We start from the raw sequence: 21919 nt of genomic DNA, 5'->3' as shown, positions 1-21919 counted from the left end.
TAAACCAAGAGACGGCAAAACATAGTAACAAAGGAAAAGGAAATCACACACATTCCAGACACATTCAGAACTCGGCTACCTGTTTCCCTGGATTGCGGGACTGCCCACATTAGTCTCCACCAATCTGTTACAACACGTGTCCTTGGGAACCTGAGTGTGTGAACTTGCCACCCACACATCCCATGAAACACACCTCCTTGAGAGGAGGGGGATCTTTTGCTAGGGATAAAACAAGCACTTTGCCCTGAAGTGTGCCTAAATGGTGCATGTATAACCCAAGAAATGCAGGTCCAAACCAGACTAAAGCAAAGCTTTCTTTTATTGAGAGAAAACAGATGAATAGCATTATAAAATTACTGGGTGCGTGGCAGCATTAATAATTAATATCCTAACCCATTCATAACTTTAAATTATTTCATTTTCTTTATTTATTATTTGATTTATAACCCGCCCTTCCTCCCAGCAGGAGCCCAAGGCGGCAAACAGAAACTCTAAAAACACATCATAAAAAGACCTTAAAATACATTAAAACAAAACAACATTAAAAACATTTTTAAAAAAAGCTTTAAAAACATCTTTTTTTAAAAAAAGGGTTAAAAACATATTATTAAAGAAAACATATTAAAAGCAATTCTAACACAGACACAGACTGGGATAGGTCTCAACTTAAAAGGCTTGTTGAAAGAGGAAATTAAAGAGATCAAAGGGCCCTATTACTATAAAGAGTGACAGGTAGGAGAGATTACCTATCCTAGGCCCAGGGGTGGGCAGTGGAGTGCAGCTGAAGGGGTGTGGAAGAGCTCTGACCCCAAATCAGGAAGGAATCCGTTTGCCCCAAGGCTTGTGCTGAAATACAGAATTCCTTCCTGGTTATCTCCCTGCTTGGAGAGCGTTGTTACACATGTTAAGAGCTCAGATCGCCATTACCCACCTTTTCCCACTCAAGCCTCTTTTTAAAAGACTCTTTTTCTCTCTCCTTGCAAAGGAGGGGTCTGGGTATGAGGTGATTTTGTGTGTGTGTGTGTGTGTGTGTGTTTCTAGCTGACACTGAGTAACTCAGGCTGTCATGAACCTGGATATTTTTCTGAAATGTTAAAATTATATGTAACATCATGGCTCAGTGCAAAGGACTCTGGGAGTGTCATCTTGTTAGAGAAACAGGCCTCGGAAAGGGGAAAATGTTAAGTTTCGATTCCCAGCTGGACAGTTAAGGAAGGCCTAAACAGAGGCACCTGGTTATCTATGCTAATCAGTAAGAGCCTGGCACTCAAGGCCATCCGTGTCACAGAAGATTGAAACCCTGTTGGGAGGGGGGCCTGGAAGATGCAAAAAAGTGGAGAAACATTTAGAAAGGGATTACATCAGAAGACTCCTGATTGGTTAATTAATCTTGGACCTTTGAGTTTCTTTCCTCTTAAGTATAGGGCTAAGGACCCATAGCCTTTGTTCCCTCAGGAAGGTTCTGAAAGGTTCCTTCTGAGTGGTGCCTATGGGAGGCTACCTAAGCAGGGTTCCATTGCTTGTAACTGATGCTATTCTCTCTGAGGAGAGACGAGACTTCAACCAACTACCTCCTATGTAAGTAGCTAGGTTAGCTAGGTTGTTATTTTCTTGTTGTGTGAATGAACTCTCTTATATGTACCTAAACCCCTGTTTGAGTGTATGGTTTTGAGGAACTGTTTGCTGCTATATTTTAATGTGCACTTATATTTTTTTTGAATAAAGCTACTTCTATTTAACTTGGTGTGTTCATTGAGGGTAAGGGTGGTTCTGAATTCAGCACCTTGACCATTCCGCTACACATCTACCAAAAGGGAAAAAGAGTTAAAGCTTAATTCTAATTTGTGGGGTTTTACCAGAGGTTTCTTGACAAGGACTGTACATTTGGCTCTTGTCTTACAGGACCTTGGTTTACCTATTTTCTGGGCTCAGAGTTCCCCTAGCTCTGAGTTGAACCAGTGACAGGGGTGGTGGCAGCCTACTTTCTACCTTACAAGGTTGGTGTTGGTTTACATAGCCTTGGTAAGGAAGAATTTAGTATTTGGGATTCCAGAACAATTACCCTAAGGATGGGAATTGGGTCTGAAGCATACTTCTCGCGCCTTGAGGGGCAGAAGGGCATGATACAGGCTACTTTTTTTCTAAACTTTCTTTGAATAATGGGATGCTTCTGCTAGACGTGAGGGAAGTCTGTCATAGAATAGAATCATAGAATCATAGAGTTGGAAGGGACCTTGTAGGCCATCGAGTCCAACCCCCTGCTCACAGCAGGAAATCCACAGCTAGAGCATCTCCCGCAGATAGCTGTCCAGCCTCTGCTTGAAGACATCCAGCGAAGGGGATCCCACCACCTCCCTAGGCAGTCGGTTCCATTGCTGAACTGCCCTTACCGTCAAGAAGTTCCTTCTAATGTCCAATCTGAATCTACGCTCCTGCAACTTAAAACCATTAGACCTTGTCCTACCCTCTGGGGCAGCAGAGAATAAATCTGTACCCTTCTCTATGTGACAGCCCTTCAGGTACTTAAAGAGTGCAATCATGTCACCCCTCAGCCTTCTCTTCACCAGACTGAACATGCCAAGTTCCTTCAACCTTTCCTCATAAGACTTGTTCTCCATACCAGCTATCATCCTCATTGCCCTCTTCTGAACCCGCTATAACTTGTCTATATCTTTCTTAAAATGAGGTGCCCAGAACTGAACGCAGTATTCCAGATGAGGCCTGACTAATGCAGAATATAGTGGGACTATTACTTCCCTCGACCTGGAAACTATAGCTCTGTTTATGCAGCCCAAAACCGCATTTGCCTTTTTTGCCGCAGCATCACACTGCTGGGTCATGTTCAACTTGCGATCCACTACAATTCCAAGGTCCTTCTCACACGCACTACTGCTAAGCCGGGTATTTCCCATCCTGTACCCGTGCATTTTGTTTTTGTGGCCTAAATGCAGAATCTTGCATTTGTCTTTATTGAATGTCATTTTATTAATTTCAGCCCAATTTTCTAGTCTATCCAGGTCCCTTTGGATTTTATTCCTGTCTTCCATTGTGTTAGCTATCCCTCCCAGTTTCGTATCATCCGCAAACTTCATAAGGCTTCCCTCCACCCCATCATCTAAGTCATTGATAAAAATGTTGAGGAGTATCGGCGCCAGGACAGAACCCTGTGGCACTCCACTCGAAACCTCCTTCCAGTCCGAAGCAGAGCCACCGATGACCACTCTTTGAGTACGGTTTTCCAACCAGTTGTGAATCCACCTGACAGTATTTCCATCTAGTCCGCATTTGACCAGTTTGCTAATCAAGGGGTCGTGGGGGACTTTGTTAAATGCTTTGCTGAAATCTAGATAGATGACATCTACAGCATTTCCACCATCTACTAAGCTAGTGACCCGATCAAAAAAGAGATGAGATTAGTTTGACAGGATTTTTCCTTGACAAACCCCTTTTTGTTGTTCCTCGCTTCCCTCGCCAGCCTCAGCTCATTCTGGGTTTTAGCTTTCTTTACGCTATTCCTGCAAGCCCGAGCCGCTCGTTGGTACTCTTCCTTGGTGATGCGTCCTTCCTTCCATTCTTTATACATGCTCTTTTTTATTTTTACCTCCTCCACCAGTCTTCCATGTAGTCACATTGGCTTTTTCCGATGTCTTCCGTTTTTCTTCCTCTTCGGAATTGTTTGCGATTGCGCTTTTTATAATACGTTCTTCACGAACTCCCACGCTTCTTGGGCTCCTTTTTTCTTTAGTCTATCTAGCCACGGGATCCTACCCATCATTTCCCTGAGCTTGCTAAAATCGGCTTTCCTGAAATCCAAGGTCCATATTTGACTATATTCTTCTTTGGCTTTCCCCAGAATCACGAATTCCAGCATTACGTGGTCACTTTCCCCCAAGGTACCGACCGCTTTAATTCCCATGACCAATTCGTCCCTGTTAGTTAAGATCAGGTCCAGGATTGCCGATCCCCTTGTTCCTTCTTCTACTTTTTGAAAGAGGAAATTATCAGCAAGGCCCATCAGGAATTTGTTGGAGGTTTTGTGCTTCGCAGAGTTTGTCTCCCAGCAGATATCCGGGTAGTTGAAGTCCCCCATCACTACTACTTCTTGCCTCCTTGAGATTTCAGAGATTTGTTTGAGAAAGGCCTTGTCTACCACCTCTTCTTGGCCAGGGGGTCTGTAGTAGACACCTACTACCATGTTGGTTTTATTTGTTTCTCCATTTATTTTTACCCAAATGGTCTCTATCGGACCACTTTGTTCGCTCTCTTGGATTTCCATAGAGGTGTATTTGTCTTTGACGTATAACGCTACTCCCCTTCCTTTTCTGTTGCTTCTATTCTTTCTGTAGAGTTTATATCCTTGAATGGCTATATTCCAATCATGGGAGTCATCCCACCAAGTCTCTGTTATCCCTATGAAGTCATATTTGCCTTGATGCACTAAGACTTCAAGCTCCTCTTGCTTGTTACTCAAGCTCCGTGCGTTGGTATATAGACACCAGAAGTCTCTTTTGTCCTAATTGGATTCCTCCATTAATATACCGTGAGCTTTGCCGTGCATCCCTTTCTCTCTCCCAGTGTCTCCTGTACCCTTCAAATCCTTGCGTTTACAACCCGCTGTCTTTGGATCGGTGTTTAAGCTATCATCTCCATCCCCCAGAGACTTTAGTTTAAAGCCCTCTTGATGAGTTTTGCCATACTTCTGCCAAAGAGATTCTTCCCAGTCCTCGTGAGGTGCAGCCCATCTCTTGCCAACAGTCCCACCTCCAAGAAGCTTAGACCATGGTCCCAGAATCCAAACCTCTCCCGTCGACACCATCTGCGTAACCAGTTGTTGACCTGCAGTATCTTCCTTTCCCTTTGTAGTCCTCTATCCTTCACGGGAAGAATTGACGAGAAGACCACCTGAGCCCCAAAATCCTTGACCTTCCTACCCAGAGCCTCATAGTCTGAGGTGATCTGTTGCAAGGTGTTTCTGGCCATGTCGTTTGTGCCCACATGTGTCAAGGAAGAAGACAACATTTATTCCAGTTTCTTTTGGTTATTTTTGTTGCTCACAGAATGACCTTGTTACACAGTACCTCAGGAAAGCATAACCAGAAATACAAGGGGTGTGTGGGGTAGGACTTATAGTTCAGCAGGCTCCAGGGCCTTGCACCTCGTAACACTGGTCTGTTGTTCCCAGTTTCCTTCTTTTTGCCCTTTTAAGATAGGAACATTAGCCCTCTTCCAGTCATCCTGTACTTCACCCATCCTCCACGATTTCGCAAAGATAATAGACAGTGGTTCCGAGAGTTCTTCAGCCAGTCCCTTCATTACTGTAGGATGCAGTTCATCAGGCCCTGGAGATTTTAACTCGTTCACAGTAATTAGATATGCCTTGACCATTTGTCTCTCAATCTCAAGCTGCAATCCTGCCCCTTCAACTTGCACTTCATGTTTGCCAGGAGAGTCATAGACCCTCTTTTGGGAGAAAACTAAGCCAAAGTAGGAATTGAGCACTTTTGCATTTTCTTTATCATCTGATACCATTTTGCCATCTTCATCGAGTAGCTGAACTACCGTTTCCTTTCTCCGTCTTTTACTTTACTGAAGAAAGGTGTTTTTGTTGCTTTTAGTATCCTTCGCTAACCTCAGCTCATTCTCAGCTTTAGCCTTTCTGATGCCATCCCTGCAATTCTGTGCTACCTGCTTGTACTCTTCCTTTGTGGCCTGCCCTTCCTTCCACTTCCTGTATGTGTCCTTTTTTGTTTTCAGGTCATCTCTGAGCTTTTTGTGAAGCCACACTGGCTATTTCTGCTGTCTTCCGCCTTTTTTCCTTGTTGGAATTGTTTGCAATTGTGCCTTTAGAATTTCCTGTTTCAGAAACTCCCCACACATAATGGGCTTCTTTTCTTAGTAGCATTGCTTGCCATGGGACCTTACTTGTCATTGTTCTAAATTTGCTAAAATTGGCTTTTCTGAAGTCCAGGGTATGCGTATGGCTGCATTCAGCTTCTGCTTCCTTTTAAGATCAAGAACTCAAGTATAACATGGTCACTTTCCCCCAGAGTTCCCCTAACTGCCACTTCATCCACTAAATCATCTCCATTGGTCAGAATGAAGTCAAGGATAGATTATTGTGATAGGCCCAGCTCCATATAGGCTTGACATATGCTTGTAATTGCTGTAGTTGCTAACAAAGTCTGCTTAGTTTACAGCTTGCTGATATCATAGTATGCATAAGTTGCAAAAAGTTCAAAGAAGGATTCCTTCCCCCAAACCCATGTAAAGCAGTGAGTCTCTATGAGAGTTTTGTAGCAAAATGAAGAGAAATAAGGTGTCTGGGAAAGCAGCCAACATTCCATTATGTTTGTAAACATCTTAGACAGTTGCTGTAACACCACTTAAGGTGTTCCGTTTATTGGAGGTCTGAGAGAGACATTGCCACCAGAAACACCAGGGGAACACATCTAGTTATGTTGACTGGTAAAGCCAACTAGTTGACAAAAGGGTTAGCTGGTCTCACTTGCTATCTCTAGCAGGTGGCACATAGAGAAGGCAGCTGATAAGGACATGGGAAACTGCCCCCTCTCCAGGCCCGGCCTCCAAGAGGTCTTCTGTATCTTTAAAAGTTGTGCAGGGGGAAGAGAGAATCCCACCTTGTGGTTTTTCCCATTACAACGTTGCAAGAACACCTGTACTTGGCTGACTTTCTCTTCTCCTAAAGATACAGGATCAGTCTCTGGCCCTGAACCTGGCAACCCTACTCTGTGATCTGTGACTGAAAATATTTAGGAAAGAAAATTTTATAACCAGGTATTATAACCTCTAACCATTTATGACACCTAGATTAAAGTTTAAACTAAAATAGCAATCATTAATATTTACTTAGAAATTGCCATACTATATTCAGTGGAGCTTTATTTCCAGGTAAGTGTGCATGGGATTGAAGCCTAAATCTACCTACCTTTTGAAGCCTACCTTTTGAACATTAGCTGTTCAAAATAAGAATCCTGCCAGTTCAGTGGAGCCCAGGTAATTATTTTATTAACTTCTTTATGCATGATGCGTATGGAAAAGCAGCATACAAGAAGAGTGACCATAACTATCTCACTGTGGATGAAAAAGAAGCGTTCAATGCAATCTGCATATGCATTGGTTGAACCTGTAGAAGGCCTGTTTCTATCTGCAGCTGTTCTTGGATCACAACTGGGTCGATTGCATATTTAATTTTAAAGAGTAAAACAGTAACAAACCTGCAAAGAAGAAGTTGACAAAATTGTCCACCATATTTTCATGATCACAATCCCCTTCCTGCACTGTCAAGGCAAGAAATAAAGAGCAAGGTTCACATGACATACCAGTCTGAAGGGACACGAGAGAAACTCTGAAATATTCTAAACATACAATACAGAGATAATATGCAGATGGAGAGATGTGGCCCCATTGGTCAAACAAATGTCATAGGAACAAAAGAGAAAACAAACCTTGGAAGCATGCAAGAAACACTCCTATTTATTAAGATCCAATATATTTGCAGTCAAAACAGAAGGAGACAGGCTCTGGTGCCATATGGAAGATTTACTGCATGATCTATGTGTGTCGGAGAATGTATCTCTTTCCTCAAGAGCTAAAAACAAAAACATTTAATGGGACATACTTTTACAACATACCAAAGATCACCTCCAGGCATATGTTTTTTTTTGGGGGGGGCGGCTTTGGCAAAGGATTGTTACATGTTTCAATGTTTGGATTGATAATCTGGGAACTGGAGAAAACATGGCTCCACAGGTCAGTACAGGGCTTGCCGGGGGTGTGTGTTTAATGGCTATGTAGTTGCAAAACATGGCAATTCGTAGACAATTTATCTCACTAAAGGTGAAGGCATAGTAATATTTTATGCTATTTGATTGCAGATGCAACCACTTGTAATAAAAAAAGTTTTTTAAGAAAGTTAAGTTTTATCAATGGAGGTGATCTTTGGTATGTTGCAAAAGTATGTTATGTCCAATTAATGTTTTTGTTTTTAGCTCCTGAGGAAGAAGATATATTCTCCAAAACATGCAGAGCATGCTATAAACCTTCCACACAGCACCAGAGCCTGCCTCCTTCAGTTTCGACTACCACTTGGTGCATTTTCCCCACTTTGTCCCCAATATGTTTGGAGAGCAGACTCTAAAGCACAGGCAAGTGCAAAATATTTGATAAAAAGAACTGCTTAAGACTATCTTGTTAGAATAAGCAAACTTGCATGTTCCCTTTAAGGGATATTTGGGAAATATCCCATGTACTTGTTTACCAGTGATGTAACTTCCTAAAGGGTGGGGTTGCCTGGCTTTCTCTTCCTCCTCCTTTGTCTGGTAGTTTTTGCATATTCTCCATTAAGCCTGAGGAGAGTGAAAGCACATGCTCCTCTCCAAGATGACCATTATTATGGACTGAGACTTCTACTTTTCTTTCACCTAAGCTAGAGCCTATGTTTCCTGAATGTATGAAAGGTCGTGAGTAAACATTATCTTTTACTTAAGAAGATTGTGTCTGTAATTATTTGTGTCTGAGGGAAAGGGCGAACTGGTTGATTCTCATCCCGCTGCTTGCATTTATATCTCTGCTAAGAAATAGGACCACGAAACTATTCCTATTTCACACATTTTAAGAATACCAAACATATCTTACACCTATTACCTGCAGTTTTCAGTATCTGAGCAGAGAGAAGAGAAAGCCTGAAGACACCCTTTTTATTTTCTCTCTGAAAACCTTCCAAGATAGCAGCAGAAGAGACATTTTTAACATCACAACACACATCTTCTAATCCAGTGTTCTTCAATCTTTGGTCCCCCTGATGATGATGGACTACAATGGCCACCATCCCTGACCATTGACCATGCTGTCTGGGGATGATGGCAGTTGTAGTCTAACATTTGGGGTCCCAAAGTTGACCAACAGTGCTCTATTCCCACCCTCCAGTAACAATAAACTCTGAGGGACTCAAGCAAGCCAAATCACTCTCAGTCCCTCTCTCATCCCCATTCCTTCCTTGTTCTTTGATCAACACTCTCAACACACTCCATTAGTCCAAGAAATGCACTGGTGCTCAATAAGCCTTTTTTCTAAAAATTACAAAGTAATATAATTTCTGCATCATCTGGGTCCTGTATGCATGCAGAAAGCACTACCTTAGTGTTGGTTGGCCTTCTTTCGCTTCTAGCCTATAGGCGTGGATCCACCCGTGTTTGGTATTATAGGGAATTAGGATCACTTAATTTTAGAAAATGCTTCAGATAGGAATTATGTGTAGTGGGTGGAGGTTCAAGACTCATACATAGAAACAAACAAACAGAAAGAGTTGATTAGGGACTCAACAGCTTCAGAAAAATGAAAAAAGAAGTACAAATTACGATGGCATTCCCAACAACTTGAGACGCAAAAATATAGTATACTTTATTACAGAGTACCCTTTGGAACTCTCTCCTGTTATATCTCTATTGTCTTTAGGGAGCTTCAGGGAGGGTTTCACAACTGGTTGGTAGCTCAACCCCTTTGTCTTCCAGATGGCCAATGGAAATGCTTTGCTGCAGGCGGTCCTGAAAGGTCTGAAGGCAGCAGTGGAGAAGGAAGGTGGGGCCAGCAGAGGGCAGAGTTGCTTCAAAACGCAGCCAGAAAAACCATTCTAGCTGTTTTTGAAGCCACTAGTGTGCCCAGAACCTAACACCAAAAGGAACTGAGGTCATTTCCAGGCAACCTGTTTAATGAGCATTCATCCTGATTTGTTTCTGGGGAGCTTAGACAAAGTTGTGGGAAGCAAGTGTAATCTCACACTTTCCAGTGCATTTTTCCATCACCTTCCTTATTGCAAAAAGTTTGATCTTTGGGGGAAACAGGTTTGTTTAGCAAGAACTCCAAGCTGTGCAGCCTGAATTTGCTGGGATGTGATTAAATCCCTGAAAACAGTGATATTCTGGAAGCCCCCTGATTTGTTTCCCACCCCTCAGGTCAAAAATGAATCGGTTCATATCCTGAACCAATGTGAGGGGCTTGGGAAATGAGGAGATGTGTTGGGGGGCAGGGATCAGAAATACAAAGCTCATAGGAGTCAGGACTGAAAGGGGAGTGCTGTATGGGACTTGGAGTCTTCCCAGGTACTACAGCTATTGAATCAGTCCTTATGAAGACTTCCTATCGCAAGCAGCAGCATTCTTTCAGTACTGCTGTATTGCAAAGTACAGCAGGATGATGAAAAGAAGGGGGGGAATCATTCTTCTCCCCCACTATCCACTACTGCTGCTGCCACTGTTCCTTCTGAGGTCCTTCTCCAGGTCCCCCTAAGGGAGACTCGGAGGACAGTGACAAGGGAGAGGGCCTTTTCAGTTGTGGCTCCCCATCTGTGGAATGTGCTTACCTTTCCGTCACCAGGTAAAAACTTATCTTTTTTTCCTAGGCATTTGATAGGCTGAGATTATGTTGTTTGTGTTACTGTATGGCAAAAACCTCTGTGGCTGTATGGGGGTTGTTGTTTTATTATTTTGTTTTTATGGTATATTTTCTTTGTTTTCAACAATGTTGTAAGTCCCCCAGAGACCTTTGGATAACAATCAATTAAAAAATCCAATAAATGATAATATTTATCAGTACTTGTTTTGTGAAAAATGAGGTGTCGGTACTCATATCTTGATAAAAGTGCAATGAGTGCCAGCACTAGTTGGCTGCCATAGGCTGGCAGCCACTGTGGTCCTCCTTTGGTCATCCTCCTGTTGCACTATCCAGAAGCCATTGTTTGGCTTAGCATTACATCCAAACCTGGGCTCATGGTTTGTTTCTCCTGGACAAACCACAAGAAGTAAGCCAAGAAAAAGCCTTGACTACAACTTGTAGTTTATCTGGAGTGAGACAAACCATGAGCCCCAGTTCAGCCACATTGCTAATCCAAACCATGACTTAACTTGATAGACGTACTGTATCTTCCTGCAGTCTTGGAGACATAATGTTACACAGCATACCTTTACACCTTCCGGGTTTAATATTAACAATGCAACTTTGTGAAAGTCATTTAAACGCAGGATTGGTCCATATTCCTCAGCCCTATGAAGACAAAAAAGTGACCGAATAATTGTTGTTGTTTTAAGTTAAAAGCAATACTATCACGAAAGAAGCCGATAAAAGAAATTCTGCAGACTTATCTAGCTATTAGAATTTTCTTACCTAAGTCGGATTGACAGTGAGCAATTTGCTAGCAAAATACACCACTAACATCAAGTCACACCAGAGAGGGCCCTATCATGAGGCAAGGTGAGGAGGGTTGCCCCAGGCGGCAGAGTTTGGGTACCATTGATGGTAGCAGAGTAGAAGGAACGTGGAAAGCTGCCATATAGCAAGTATGACCATTGGTCTATCTAGAAAAGGTGAGTAAAAGGCAATGTGATAGAAGTGTATAAAATGATGCATGGCTTGGAGAAAAAGTGGGTACAGAAAAGCTGAACTCCCTCTCTCATAACACTAGAATTCATGGACATCCAATGAAGCTGAATGTTGGAAGTTTCAGGACAGACAAAGGATGTCTTCACACAGCGCATAGTTAAACTATGGAACTCACTCCCACAGTGATGCCCACCAACTTGGACAGCTTTAAAAGGGAATTAGACAAATTCATGGAGGATCAGGCTATTAATATCTACTAACCACAATGGCTATGTTCTCCCTTGGCTGTTGGAGGCAATATGCCTTGGGAATACTAGTTGCTGGGAATTGCAGGTAGGGAGAGTGCTCTTGTGGTCAGGTCTTGCTTCCCATAGGCATCTGGCTGGCTGCAGTAAGAACGGGATGCTGGATTAGATGGGCCACTGGCCTGATCCAGCAGACTCTACTTAGGTTCTTATGATCAGTATTGCCCACACTGACTCCAGGTTTTCAGACAGGAGTCTTTCTCAGCCCTGCCTGGAGATGCCAGGCCTGAGCTATGATCCTTCCTTATTTATTAGAGACAGTCATTATTTTCTGGTGCCTGTCCCCAATAAAACATTGCCCCTATTATACCCAGGGCCGGCTCCAGGAATGCCGGGGCCCTTGGGCATCAGCTTGCCCTGGGCTCCAGAGTGTGTGTGCATGCGTGCGTGTGTGTGTGACTGCGCATGCACACACGCGGCCCTCACACACAACCCACCTACCTGTCTGCTGTCTTTTACCATTGCCCTTAACGAAGATGGCGGCCGCGGTTTCCCTAAGGGGATCACGCCTCCTCCGCCATCTTTGTTGATGGCACATGTGCATGCTACGCGCGCGCATCTCTGCCATCAACTAAGATGGTGGCAGGGGCTTCAGTACCTTAGGGAAACCACGGCCGCCATCTTCGTTAAGGGCAATGGTAAAAGACAGCAGACAGGTAAGTGGGGGTGTGGGGGTGTGTGAATCGCAGAAGGGGAGTGGAGGGGTGGTTGAGGGTGCCCCTGCAGCTCCAGGAGCCATTGGACCAGTGCCCCACCTGGCCACCCTTTAGAACCGGCCCTGATTATACCAGAAAAACAGAATTGTTCTATACAGCAGATCATATGACCATTTGAACACCAACAGCAGCATGTGAAATGTGAGGCTGTATACTACCCAGTGCCTTAGTGTTCATGCGCTTACATGGATGTGCACAGATTCATGATGCATGCACTCAAGCACATGGAAAGATTTAGCTTTTAACTACAAACTCAGGAAAGGGCCCTGAACTGTCAAGAATGGCAATTCTAACGCATGCGAATGCATACCGGCAACATTTTTAAAAAGCATCTCCAAAGTAAACAGGAACAAGGAAACTAAAAACAGGGACACAAAAAATTAATCAACCATTGTCCTGCTTCAGGCTTTGGTGCAACCCAAAACCTGCATGGAACCTAAACAGCCTCACCTGAACATTTGCCAGATGCTCTCCCTTTCCATCTTAAGACTGTCCACCTTTTTTCCTTCTCTCTCCCCAGCCCACTCAATTTATCATCTAACTAACCAGATTAAGAGTTCTGTGTCACATCCACACTATACATTTAAAGCACTCTTATATCACTTTAAACAGTCATGGCTTCCCCCAAATAATCCTACAGTTCCGTGAGTGGTTTAACAGTCAATCCCTCTTCTCAGGGAAGTCTGGGAACTGTAGCTCTGTGAGGAGAATAGGGGTCTCCTAGCAACTCTCAGCACCCTTCACAAACTACAGTTTCCAAGATTCTTTTGGGAAAACCATGACTGTTCAAAGTGGTATAACAGTGCTTTAAATGTAAGGTGGAGATGTGGCCCATGAGAACTCGAAAGTTTGCACACTATTTTATGCTACTCTGGCTGGCCTAGTAACGGTATTGCCCTAATAAGGATTTTAAAGATAAAAAGACTGTTCCTGGTGTTAAGTGGACAGTTGGCACTTACGGAAAATAAGAGAACAATATTCTTATTTAAAGTGGTAGTTTTTTCCACTGTTGAAGGTGTTGGAGAAAATGAACCAACTAGACACCATTTTGGCCTCCATTTTGGATGAGCATTTCTCATTCAAGTTAGAAGTTAATAATTTTTGCAAAGTTAGCATGTCTGCAAGGTTAACAGACTATGAAGGCAGAGAAGGGAAAAGGAACGAGACAGTATGTGGTTAATATCTAATCCCTAACTGCCATTGCCAGGCTGAGTATCAGATGTTGCTAGGCTGTGGCTAGGGAAATTGTATCATTAGAAATTAATGTTTGAAGCTTCTGCGATCCTGTTACGCTTGCTTGAAACTTTGTTTATTCCTGACTATAAGTATTGAACAACCTGCTCAAAAAAGGAGAAAGGGCTCCATTTTCCTTGTAACACAGTCTTGTAAGATCTCTCTCTCCCCTTGCTGCAGCAATGGAAACAAGTTATGACAACTATCCTGAGAAGCTGGTTAGCCTCTGTTTTTTCCCACCACAAAGGTGCTGCCCAACACAGTGATGTAACGCTAAGTTACACCATGGTTTAGTGTGAACACATAAACATGCTGGCTCCCAAGGGCTTCTTTGTTTCTCCCTAGGCTTCTTAGCTCAGCTCGGAACAGCAGCTAAGCCAAGTGTTGGCTTAGTGTGTCATCCAAACCCAGGATCATGGTTAAGATTTATCCTCCTTGCCTCCATAGGCAAGGTTTGTCCTGTGGTTACAGCTCATGAGAGTCCTTAACCATGATCCTGGGAGCCATACTTTAGACCAAGGTCACTGCAAGGTCATTGGTGTCCTAAAAGGTGATGCTTTCTCTTCTATCCCTCTGGGGGTTTCTTGTAAGTTGTCAGGCAGTATTATTTATTATTTATTTATTTAATTCAATTTTTATACCGCCCATAGCAAGGCTCTCTGGGGGGTGTACATCAACAATATGCTACCAGAAGATAATAATACTTTTTGAAATTTTATACCTCATCTTTCTTCTACTAGGAAGCTCAAGACCATTAACACAGAGATACATATTGTTTTGATCAATAATGCATCTCAGCCTGATAGAAATACTCAAAGCAAATGTGCAATTGTTTCCCATTCTATAAACACTTCCACATTTCAGTATCACTATGTTACTATCAATTACATATATAACTATAATTAAGTAATTATATTATTTATATTATAAATAAATAAATTAATTATATAGTATAATATAATTATGTGTGTGTGTATACACACATGCACACACACACTTTCCTGCGGGGTCCTACCATTCTTGACTATATTTGTCTAAACAGTCATTGCAGGACATAGCCTCTAATTTCAAGCTGACTGAATAAATAAAATAACTTACCATTGCAGAAAGAGATCATAATACACCTCTTGATTTTTAAGCATTCTCCAAATATTCAGCAGGTGACCAAGGAAAAAGCTGCAACATTAAGAACAATCAAACGTGACTTGATGAAACTCTCTGGGCTCCTTGTAAGAGTCAAGTACCAAGGTCAAAGAAAGGATGAATTCCTATGAGACTTCAAAAATAAATTTCACAGCAAAATCCATTACTCATAGCAAGAAACATAATGATCCACAGGGAACACAAGAGGATGTGCATGCATATGGAGTTGCATGGAGAGAACCTCAGGAAAGAGCATGTAGTCCCAGAGAAAGGAGGCAAGGAGCAAGCTACAGCAAGGATATGTATCCCTGGGGCCACCAAAGCAACAATATTATACTTCCATAGGCACAAAAAAATAAAAATGCATGCACATAGGGAGTGAGGAGGAGGGTTGGTTCTTTATGCTGCTGCACATTGCTAGTGCATAGTGGTTGTTCATACACCGCTTCAGTAACCCTTGCAACAAGCCTGTACAATAGGCTAGAACCCTTATCCTCATGTTGCAGACATGCCGGTGAGCCTGAAAGCCACCTGGTGAGTGTGCGGCCCAGGAACTTCCCAGCTCTTAGCTCACACTGTTAAACACCATGCTACACTAGACACAGAAGAAAGGGAAACCGGGTTGGCCATAATGTTAGAGCTGTGTACACACCATACATTTAAAGCACTTCTGGTGATCTTGCTAAGATAGATGTGGTACAACCACCCAGCAGCCCAATGCACATTTAAAGTACAGGACTTTCCCCAAAGCATCCTGGGAACTGTAGTTTACCCCTCACAGAACTACAATTCCTAGCAGCCTTAAGAAACTAGTTTCCAGTATTTTTGGGGGGGGAGCCATGTGATTTAAATGGACTTTAAATGCATAGTCTGTAAGCAGCCTACATCAGAGTGCCCATCTCACCTTTAAATAACAACAAATTGTAAATTATTTAGTTTAGGATTAGTTTAGGATTAGGATCCTAAAACAGCTTAAGGAAGTTCACAGAAGGAATATTTACCTTCCCCATGCCACCTGCCTCTGTGAAGGATTTGGGGACCTTCATGAACAATATGAGATGTGCTGCACGAGGCTGAGGGATGGGAAGAAGGGATGGTACACTTCCTTATGTTAACTAACCTGAGGATCCAAGCCTGATTTTAGCCAGTTCTCTCACCCAACAACCCTCCCCCATGCCCCATCTCTCATTGTTCAGGAGTCCACCCATCCAACCCCTCAGCTCTCCAGAGAGGCTTCTTGGGAGACACAGGTGGCTGCAAAGGGCAATTTTCCTTTCATTATCTCATCTTAGGCTCAAAGCCTATATTTGTTTACCACAGTGGACACAGTTCTTCTTCAGGCACCAAAATATTTTGGGCCAAATCTGAAGGAACACCTGTAAAGGGCATCACAATGCTTGGTGGTGCAAGATACAAATTCATGGGTTAGGCATTATTATTATTAACTACCCACCCTTCACCCAAGAGTCCCAGAGTGGGTTACAATAATTTTATGTCATTAAAAACAGTTTTAAAAGACCTATCAGTATACCAACCGAGATAACTAGCCATGTCTTGGTTACCCCTTGCCCTAGGCAAGTAGAATGGCAATCCACAGGTCCACAACATACTTTTTATTTAAGGGGGGGGGAATTAGGCTGTGTGCATACCATACATTATTGTAAACATGACTGCCGCTCAAAGAATCATGGGAACTGTAGTTTGTTTAGGGTACTTGGAATTAGCAGTTCTGTGAGGGGAAAACCACAGCTCTCAGGATTCTTTGGGGAAAGTTGTGTGATTTAAATGTGCATTGGGCTGCTGGGTAGCTGCACCGCCTTCATCCTAACAAAATTGCTAGTAAGGGAAAAGCAGACTGTAAGGCTAAAACCCACCTCCTCCCTCTGCCTTTCTCAAACTGTTCTGTCACCTCTATTTTTTCCCTCTAGGCCCCTGACATTGTGTATGTCATCATTTAGATAAAACCTCAGCACTTTTATTTAATAATTTTTTACTATCCTGACTTCATTTATCCACATGAGAATTTTGCAGTAAAGGTGAGGAAAAGGAGTTATTTGCACTATTGTGGGGGGAGGGGAGGAAGCTTCTACCAGTCTTCCTAACTGAGATTTTTAATTCAAGGCACCACTGATAAAAGCCTGATTTTGATTGTTTGGGCACAATTCATGACTCCCTCTAATAGCAAACTGAGTGAGTACCAACAACAAGATTGCAGGTAAAACGGAGTCACTAAGAAACAAGGAAGTATCAGCATGGTTAGAGGAATCCTGAGATCTCCAGGACAAAAAGAAAATCTATATATCTATCTATCTATCTATCTATCTATCTATCTATCTATCTATCTATCTATCTATCTATCTATCTATCTATCTATCTATCTATCTATCTATCTATCTATCTATCTATCTATCTATCTATCTATCTATCTATCTATCTATCTATATATATATATATATATATATATATATATATAAAATCTGAGGAGGCACATCCCCTATCCCCCAAAACCCAGCCCAATGCAGATAAAGCATCTTCAGCAGTCAGGGGATGCTGAATGGCAGTTGGCAACGAAAAATGGGGAAACTGTGGGATGGGGTGAGTGGAAACTGCTTCTTGAGGAACCCTAAATAAGGACTCTTCTGTTGGGACACGTATGTGGCCCTCCAGATGTAGCTGAACTCCCAACTCCCATCATCCTTGGTCGTTGCCATGCTGGTTGGGGCCGATGAGAGTTGAAGTCCAATAACATCTGGGGGGCCACAGGCGCCCCCATCCCTGCTCCCAATTTCGGGACCAGCCCCAGCAGCAACAGCTGTGCCGGCCAATTCCAGCGCTAGAAGAGGAAAGGCGCATGTAACAGACCGTTCACAGGATGCGCCGCCTCCTCCCATGGAGCACGCCCCCCCCCCGGCGGTCTCTTACCTCGCCCTTGGGGCACCGAGGAAGTGATCGTACTGCATGGGCACTGACTTTATGAGCAGTCAAAGACAAAAACCGCGAGGAAGGCACCGACCAGAGGGCAGCAAGCCGCAGATCACCCCTAGCGCTCCCATGACGGTCAGACGCTCCGACGAGCGGCGCAACACTGCCGCCTCTCTGCGCAGGTTCGAGCGGCCCGCCCCCTGCTGACAGCCCGTCTTGCTTTGGCAAGAACAGCCCCTTTGGGGCTGGGAGGAGCCAGACTGGGATGGAGCGGGAAGGGCCTGCCCTTCAAGAGACAGTCTTATATCAAGGGGGAAACCCAAATCAGTTGGCAGGTCATAGGAAGTTGCCTTATACTGAGTCTGACCCATTGGGCTACCTAGCTCAGTATTGTCTGCACTGATTGGCAGCGGCTCTCCAGGGTTTCAGACTGGGGGTCTCTTTCAGCCCTACCTGGGGATGCTGGGTATTGAACCTGCATGCAAGGCAGATGTTCTAACACTGAATTATGGCCCTTCCCCAAATTCTGTCCTCGGCAATTGGCGTGTGTGTGTGTGTGTGCGCGCGTGGTAATTATTTCCGCGTGTGGGGGCACGTCAATCCCATCTTAGTCCAATGCAGTACTGTAGTGGCAAATTCAGAAGTGCAGGGGCCGTTCATGACAGTCACGGCCACGCCCCCTCCCATCCTGATGGGTTGAGAATGTGATCCTTGTTAATGCCTTCTCCCACAACAAATTGGCCCCCTAGGAGCCAATCAGCATGAAAGGGGAGAGTGTTAGCTACTGAGAAGAGTCTTCTCAATGGGTGACTCACCTCCTTTCACTCTGATTGGCTCCAAGCAGCAGGAAAGGATAAAGAAGCATGTTAGAAGATTTTTCTTTGTGGCTAACACACAAATGCTGCTTAGCTCATAGGATTCTGGAGACAGAGGGACCCTGCTGGGACCTGCTCCCAGAAAAGTAATGGGTCTAAGACCCCCCCCGACTACACCCCCTGGTCCAATGTGAGCCTCAATTCCACAAAATTGCCTAGCTTTTTTGATGGAAATTATTAATGGATTTGGAAATTATCGATGGGTTCGGCTCTCCACCTGATTTGGGTTTGAGGTCTCCTGGTGAAGGAATTGCACGAGCTGCATCTTTAAAGCGAAAGCTGTTCCTGCTGGCTCCGCCCAGCCAGAGTGACCTTTCTCTTTGCCACAAGAGGTAGACTTTTATCATTGTGCTGGGCGAGGGGAGCTCTGAGATGCCGCCATGGAAGTGCTGGAGGCGATCTGGGGCTCGCTGCGCCTTCTGCTCGCTATTTCTATCCTGGTGTTTGTGCTTTACTGCTGCTACATCAAGTCAGTCCATATGAAATACGATCATATCCCCAGCGCCCCGAGGCAGAGGTAAGAGGCCGGCTGCGCACTGCAAGCTTCACTTTCCTGGCGCAGCTCTAGAAACAGGAGAACTAGAGGGCAGCCTGGTGCCCTCCAGATGTTTTCGAGCGACAATTCTCATCAACCCCAGGCAGGCTGCTATGGGGCGACAACCTAGATGTCAGGAGGTGAAACCGGGCCTGGCTGCAGTCAATCCTGTGCAATGCGTGTTTTACTTGGAAGGAAACTCTGCTATGCTCTAGGGCACTTCCAGCTCAGTCCAGGGTTTATTCTAAGCTTTTTATCCTGCTGCAGAAATAGCCAACACGCTGCCCACCCCCAAGCTATTTTCAAGCAATTTGTCCCATAATATGCTATGAGCAGGGCTTTTTTGTCACGGTAATCACCAGTATGGAGTACCTGCACCTCTTTTTTTGCTGCCTATGCCAGCCATTTTGTGCGGGCACCCATAGTACTTTTATCAATGTATGAGTACTGGCACCTCTTTTTCTACCAGAAAAGCACTAACTAGCACTATAAGGTTATGAAGATTTGAAAGGCACCAGTATTTATCTTCATTCTCTTGCCTCATCTATTTATCATCTTGTCTCATCTATTTATTTTTTTAGAAACAACCTAGCTCCTTATTAAATCGCATACGCTCAGATGCACAAAAACTTTTTTCACACTGATTTTTTGACATTGCACAAAAAGTGACTAGCTGTGGACTCCTTCTGGGAGGAAGGGTGGGACATACAGCTCAAGATGGCGGCGGAGTAGGAGGTTGTGGCGTTGGTGCTCCTCCGCCATCTATCATTCAACATCTTAAAACGACTTTAAAACATCCTAAACATCCCTGGATTTATGTAGGAGGTGAGCTAGTATTTTGTCTCTCTCCCTCCCTCTGATATCATTCCATTAAGAGCGCCCCTAGCCTTACCTTCTCTGTGGCGGGGTTGCTACGGCTGGCGTTCCTCATCGTGGCCGGTGCCTTTTCGTTGCTGCTGCGGTTGTGCTTCCATCTAGAACACCGGGGCGTTGCGGCCCTGTATTGTTATCATCGTACCTATTGCCTGGTGTCACCGTAGCTGCTGTGGGTCGTCCTGCTCGCGGGGTGCGCTGCTGATGAGACGCTTACTTGCCAGCTTGTGCCGGCTGGGACTTTGTCGCTGTGACCGGGACCAAGAATTCCACGGACTTGTCATTACTGAATGCCATCTAAAAATAGTGACAGTCTGGATGGGCCTTCTGCCTCTTCTGGGGTAGAAGCCAGAGCTGTGCCAGGGTATCCTGCTTTTTCAAATCCAGACTTTATTGCAGGCAAATCATTCTAATTTTGAGTATTAAAATATTTTTATATTGTCCAGCCAATACCAATGCAGTCTATCCATATAAATGTTATTGGGGAACAAAGTGAGTTTATGGCAAAACTGCAATGTAGCCCACTGTTGATATTTCAGGTTACAAGTGGGACTGAGGCTGATTTGCATTTGCAGCCAAAATTCCACACACATCCATGCAAACTGCTGCAAATCTACTTAAACAGCAAACTCGCAGATTCCCTCCCAACCAGTCCACCTAAATCTAACAGTCAATTGCACAGAGAAGTTTTGTGTGCTATTTTTCTTGCAGACAGACTCTCCAAGCATCCAAATACCAATAAAAACTCAAAAAAGTTTTTCAAGCTTTTCTTACAAAATAAGAGCTGGATTAGAAAGAATATAAACTCCTCTCTTGGCTGCTTCTTTTTCTCATGCATGGACATGCTATTGTTGTGCCGTTACAATTGAGAGCCAGTGGTGTAGTGGTTAGAGTGCTGAACTGCAATAGGGATGGGGCACTGGATCTGGCTGGTGGGCAAGATTGTTATTTTACCCACCTCTTGCAGGCCAAGTTTGTTTGTTTATTTATTTAACAAAATTTATATTCCGCTTGGATGTGAAGACCTCTAAATCGTTTACAAAAAACATTAAAATTATCAATAAAACAGTTAAATACGTTTTTAATTACCAGTTTTTAAAACAATTAAAACAGCTACTAACTAAAAAGATTAAAACAGATCGACATCTATGTGTCTGGAAAGGCTTCCCTAAACAGAAAAGTTTTAAGCGGGCACCAAAGGGAATACAACAAAGATGCCTGCTTGTTGTCAGTAGGCAAAGAGTTCGAAATAATAGGTGCTGCCACACTAAAAGAATGACTTCTCACAAAGGTAGAATGACTATTATGTGGTACCTGTAACAGTGCCTGTTTCGCAGAGGGAAGTGCTCGAAGGGGCACATATGGGGTAAGGCAATCTTGCAAGCGCTGCCCACATGTCATAGAATCATAGAATAGTAAAGTTGGAAGGGACCTATAAGGCCATCAAGTCCAACTCACTGCTCAATGCAGGAATCCAAATCAAAGCATTCCCGACAGATGGCTGTCCAGCTGCCTCTCGAATGCCTCCAGTGTCAGAGAGCCCACTACCTCTCTAGGTAATTGGTTCCATTGTCATATTGCTCTAACAGTTAGGAAGTTTTCCTGGTGTTCAATAGAAATCTGGCTTCCTGCAACTTGAACCCATTATTCCGTGTCGTGCACTCTGGGACGATCGAGAAGAGATCCTGGCCCTCCTCTGTGTGGCAACCTTTCATGTACTTGCTATCGTATCTCCCCTGAGTCTTCTCTTCTCCAGGCTAAACATGCCCAGTTCTTTCAGTCTCTCCTCATAGGGCTTTGCTTCCAGTCCCCTGATCATCCTTGTTGCCCTCCTCTGAACCTGTTCCAGTTTGTCTGAATCCTTCTTGAAGTGCGGAGACCAGAACTGGACACAATACTCAAGATGAGGCCTAACCAGTGCTA

At 43.8% G+C, this 21919-nt stretch overlaps 1 protein-coding gene and 1 long non-coding RNA gene across 6 annotated transcripts in view; one reads left to right on the top strand and one right to left on the bottom strand.

Moving 5' to 3' along the window:
• LOC133377666 (uncharacterized) overlaps nt 1–20317 on the bottom strand; it is a 29681-nt gene extending 9364 nt beyond the window's left edge. Inside the window, exons 1-5 of one of the 4 annotated variants that reach the window (XR_009760766.1) lie at nt 17714–17973; nt 14747–14824; nt 9156–11058; nt 7236–7298; nt 623–846 (exon numbers count right to left, since the gene is read on the bottom strand). This is a non-coding gene — a long non-coding RNA (uncharacterized LOC133377666). Of the gene's footprint in view, nt 1–622; nt 7299–9155; nt 11059–14746; nt 14825–17713; nt 17974–20015 lie in introns of those variants that run through there. The other 3 variants (XR_009760765.1, XR_009760767.1, XR_009760764.1) reach the window with 3 other exon arrangements.
• Nucleotides 18882–21919, top strand: part of LOC133377664 (cholesterol 24-hydroxylase) — a 60804-nt gene continuing 57766 nt past the window's right edge. The window contains exon 1 of one of the 2 annotated variants that reach the window (XM_061612124.1): nt 18882–19105. In XM_061612124.1, the coding sequence (XP_061468108.1) occupies nt 18969–19105 (137 nt within the window). In that variant the 5' untranslated portion in view covers nt 18882–18968. The remainder of the gene's footprint in view (nt 19106–21919) is intronic. The other variant, XM_061612123.1, reaches the window with a different exon arrangement.

The sequence above is a fragment of the Rhineura floridana genome, chromosome 2 (genome assembly GCF_030035675.1).
Source record: "Rhineura floridana isolate rRhiFlo1 chromosome 2, rRhiFlo1.hap2, whole genome shotgun sequence".
Lineage (NCBI taxonomy): Eukaryota > Metazoa > Chordata > Lepidosauria > Squamata > Rhineuridae > Rhineura > Rhineura floridana.
The sequence above is the reverse complement of the archived record's forward strand: the minus strand, read 5'-3'. Positions and strand labels throughout refer to the sequence as shown.